Here is a 4,401-nt window from a genome sequence, read left to right as displayed (position 1 = left end):
CTGACAAAGATGCTGAGAGATATAGTTGATAATATATGTATCTGTATCTATTTATGTATTTGAAGCTAGATCGGTATGAGTATCCGTGTAAGTATCTGTATCTAAATCTTTGGTTTTTATTTATTTTTTTTTCTAACTTTTTCCGTATGCCCGTCTATTTATATAAAAATATACATATCTGTATTTGTAACTGACTTTGACTATCTCTATTTGTCTGCCCCATATGTATTTATGCCTATGTCTATGTTTATATCTGTATCTACATCTGCATCTGAATTTACTGAATACACAGCTCACAATTGAGCTATGAGCGACGCTCTGATACTTAAGGTAAACAACACCGACTCAAATTGTGATGTTGATCCCCGATCTGGCATCTGCGATCTGCGAGGTGCTATTTGCGACTATAAGCGCTCATCAGTGACTGGCAGGCGGTTTTCGGCGTCATTATCAAATCGCGACTCACTGGAAGCAGACCTCGTCTCAAAGTGACATCGGCTAGATATGTACCCGCAACTGGAAGTGGACCCTGAGCTGACGGAGCGGGCGACTAAGGTGCGTCTGTTGGCCGGGCACCGCGATACAAAAGACGGTTCAGGTGCCGCCAGCGATGACAAGGTGTCCAAGAAGGCATCGCCACCACCCAGCAAATGGAGGCGCGCTCTGTTGCGTCATGTGCCCGTGCTTCAATGGCTGCCCGCCTACAATATGGAATGGGGCATTGATGATGTTATAGCTGGCATCACGCTGGGCCTCACCATCATACCCGAGAGCATTGCCTGCGCGCTGCTTGCAGGTCTGCCAGCTCGCTATGGCCTGTGCTCGGCTTTCATAGGGCCCCTCATCTATTTAATATTCGGCTCCATCGATAAGGTCATCATTGGACCAACCAGTCTTGTGGCATTGGTCAGCGTACAATTCACCGTGGGACGGCCCATCGAGTTTGCATTTCTGCTCACCTTCTTGAGTGGCATTGTCCAGATCATTATGGGCTCCATGCACATGGGTGAGTTCCAATTGCAACAAAGCAAACAGTTCAGGCCTCAGCCGACTAGCAGGTAAGATCTTGAGCAGTTGTGCCTGCTACGGTGAAGCTTTCTTTAACTTAAAACTTAAAACACTTAAAACACGGCCCTGGTAAATGTTGAAAATTTTTGAAAGTCAATTGTATGAAACTACTTATATGTTCACCACCGAAAGCGGCGTGAAACATATTTCTAAAATTCCTTGGGAATAACCATTTGAAGCATGTCTCATGCTCTTCGGCAAATCTATCCGAAGGGAGTTAAATTTTCTCCCAATCGGCTTAAAGCTCCGTTTTCAGGCTTTATTTATTTGCATCTGTTTCTTGATATATACTTTAATAGGCATACTGACTCTCTACTGGTGTCCGGTAACAATTTGGGCGACTTACTGTCATTGTCAATTTACTGGTTTTCGTTCAAGTGAACCACATAATTGGAGGAGAATAAACCGAGTACAGGTCTTGCTCAGATTTCTGTATAATCTCTATTCCTAGCTAGATATGTAAATACTAAGTACAAGTGCAATATGTGTTTGGCCTCTCATGAGCTCGTGTCCATTATATACAACATCTTCATTGGCTTCATTCACCCTGAACTTGGGTGTGCTATGGTGATTAGAGAAACGAGCCACTTGGGTTCTCGTGCCAAATCCACTTTGAAGCAGTTCCAGCAGTAAGAATCATGCAAATAAATAGGCATGTAGTCAAATTGAGAGACATTGTCAAATGTTCATTGACTCGATCAATTAGCAGGTGGCTTCATTCACTAAGAATCGAAAGATCTGTTTCAATTATACCTTGGTTGTTAATTTACTAATTAAGATGATAATCGATGTAATTAGCACATAATTATCACGTCTCTGTAGGTCTCCTCTGAGCAACTAATTTCGCCTTTTACAGCCAAACTATTCACACACTCATTTTGATTGCAGGCTTTGTCTTTGAGTTTATTTCGATGCCAGTGATCAAAGCTTTCTCTTCGGCCACAGCGATACTTGTTATTGAATCCCAGATCAAGGTACTGTTGGGCATCAAGTACTTAGTGCCGGGCCTCATCAGCTCGGTGAGCACCCTGAGCTCTCGCATCAGTGAGGCCAATATAGGCGATCTGATCATGGGCTCGTGTGCTATTATTTTTCTGCTGCTGCTCGAGGTGAGTGCACATTTCAATATGAGTGTTGCATATCTATTATATTTTATATAGAGAATAAATATTTTTATCTGTCCCCTCAGCTGCTTGAGCGTGTTGCACGCAGTGAGAAACGTAGCAAAGCTTTGCGCATCTGCTGTCGCTATTTATCCACCTCGAGGAATACTCTAATTGTGCTCATCGGTGGCATTGTCTCCTACATTTGGCTGGGCTACAGTGAGAAGTTGCCCTACGCCCTCAGCCAGAATGCGCTCTCCAGTTTACCTGACTTTACGGTGCCCAGCTTGACTATTGTTACGCAGGAACGAAGCTACAGCTTCTGGCAGATCCTCAGTGAACTCAGTGTGGGCATCGTTGTCATCCCCATTGTGGGCATACTCACAAATATATCTATTGGAAAACTGAGTGAGTACCAAATTCAATGAATTGATAAATTCTATAAAATCAATTGATTTTGGTAGCTGCAAACTACACTTTAAGACCTGAAATAAAGCATAGGTTGCAAACAATAATAAGATAGTTTTCTTTATCTCTGCCTTTTTATACCCTTGCAGAGTGTATTATAATTTTGTCGTGAAATGTGTAAGCCAGAAGGATACATCTCCGACCCCATAAAGTATATATATACTTGATCAGTATCAACAGCCGCCTGCATATAGCCATGTTCGTCTGTCCGTCTGTGTGTTTTCTATGCGAACTAGTCTTTCAGTTAAATGCAAAATGTTATTTAGATCGGACTACTATATCATATATGTAGCTTCCATAGGATCGATCGGTCCAAAATTAAGTTGAATGAAAACTTTTTGTTTACTTCGGCATTAAGTATTTTCCCTGTATTTCTTAGATACGAGCAAATCATTATGAGCATTTTGAAAATGTTGGGTCTGCAAGGGTATTAAATCTTCGGCGTGCCGAATATTTCTCTTCTTTCTCGTTTAGTTTAAATATAATTTCATTGGAAGTTCACTAACTGGTGAATTTTTTACAGCACCCAAGGGTCTGGTGGATACGAATCACGAGCTGCTCACCGTCGGACTGTGCAACGTGTTCGGGTCCTGTGTGCAGGCCATGCCCTCGTCGGGCGCCTTTACGCGCTATGCGATCAGCGCGGCTTGTGGACTGAAGACGCCCATGGCCAACTTATATCTGGGTAGGTCCAAGTGCGAGTAATACGTTGACTTCGAAACCTATATCGAGTTTACTTTTAGGCATCATTGTGCTGCTGGCGCTGGGCTACCTGAGTCCGTACTTCAACTACATACCGGAAGCGACGCTGGCGGCCATTTTGATTTGCTCGATCTTTACGCTGTTGGACTTCAGGCTTCCGATGCGCCTGTGGCGCGAGTCAAAGCGAGACCTCGGCATCTGGCTGCTGTGCTTTTGTGTGTGCGTGCTCTTTGGCGTGGAGGTGGGTCTGCTTGTGAGCATTGTTGTGACGGCGCTCCATCTGCTGTTCCTGTGGGCACGGCCGGAGATACTGGTGAAGATAGAGGAACTGGATGAGATGCAGTATATTTCGGTAGTTCCCGGCAATGGTATCTACTTTCCGGCCATCAATCATCTGAGAAGTCTTGTGCTGAAAGCCTGCAGCCAAGCGGACTTCAAGATCACGGTGGTCATAGATGGCTACAAGATAACGGGACTGGACTACACGGCGGCACAGGGAATATCGAAGCTGTCGAGTGATTTGTGCCGGCAATCGGATGCCTCCAGTTCGATTCTCTTAGTTCTCTACAGATTTCCAGCAAATTTGCAGCATCTAATCGATCTGACCGACAATTTGGTCTTCTGCGAAAATGAGGGCAAGGTCAGGGAGTTTCTCACACAGGAATCCCTGCGCAATGGGCACATCAATCTGAAGGACCACATACGTGCCTCCATAGATCTGGGGTATAAGATTGATATCGAATAGTTGAACATATTGAATTATAGCACTCGGTATCTAGATATTTTTTATTTAAATGTGCTTTTCTTTTCGTTCTGGCTAAGTCCTGGATTTAGCTTTTCAATCCCAAATATATCTTCTATAAATATCTAAAATATTGTCGCTTTCAATCCAAAACGGAAGCCCGGAAACCGACATAAAAGTGAAAAAGTGGAGCAAATGCGCTGATGGCAGCAATTTATAAAAGCCACACTGACCTCTGCCACTCATTTGCACCCAGCCACACACAATCACACACACATCCACACACAAAGCGCTTGCTGGGACTGTAGCCAGCTTTGG

The 4,401-nt window shown here is 43.9% G+C and overlaps 1 protein-coding gene across 1 annotated transcript; it reads left to right on the top strand.

The window, feature by feature from the left end:
• The first annotated feature begins 218 nt into the window (after positions 1-218).
• On the top strand, positions 219-4,171 carry LOC115766201 (sodium-independent sulfate anion transporter). Its single transcript, XM_030710051.1, has 5 exons — positions 219-1,006; positions 1,957-2,177; positions 2,258-2,579; positions 3,163-3,324; positions 3,383-4,171. The coding sequence occupies exons 1-5, from the start codon at positions 505-507 to the stop codon at positions 4,084-4,086; spliced, it is 1,911 nt and encodes a 636-aa protein (XP_030565911.1). The 5' UTR covers positions 219-504; the 3' UTR covers positions 4,087-4,171.
• Positions 4,172-4,401: the final 230 nt, after the last annotated feature.

The sequence above is a fragment of the Drosophila novamexicana genome, unplaced genomic scaffold, assembly GCF_003285875.2.
Source record: "Drosophila novamexicana strain 15010-1031.04,08,12 unplaced genomic scaffold, DnovRS2.1 tig00001062-arrow-arrow-pilon, whole genome shotgun sequence".
Classification (NCBI taxonomy): Eukaryota; Metazoa; Arthropoda; class Insecta; order Diptera; family Drosophilidae; genus Drosophila; species Drosophila novamexicana.
This window is presented reverse-complemented; position numbering and strand designations above follow the sequence as displayed.

Excerpts from the sequence above, each read along its gene's own strand:
- LOC115766201 (XM_030710051.1), top strand. The coding sequence starts at position 505 with ATGTACCCGCAACTGGAAGTGGACCCTGAGCTGACGGAGCGGGCGACT. Across the intron at positions 2,178-2,257 it reads TTTTTCTGCTGCTGCTCGAG|CTGCTTGAGCGTGTTGCACG; the intron begins GTGAGTGCACAT and ends CTGTCCCCTCAG. Across the intron at positions 3,325-3,382 it reads CATGGCCAACTTATATCTGG|GCATCATTGTGCTGCTGGCG; the intron begins GTAGGTCCAAGT and ends GTTTACTTTTAG.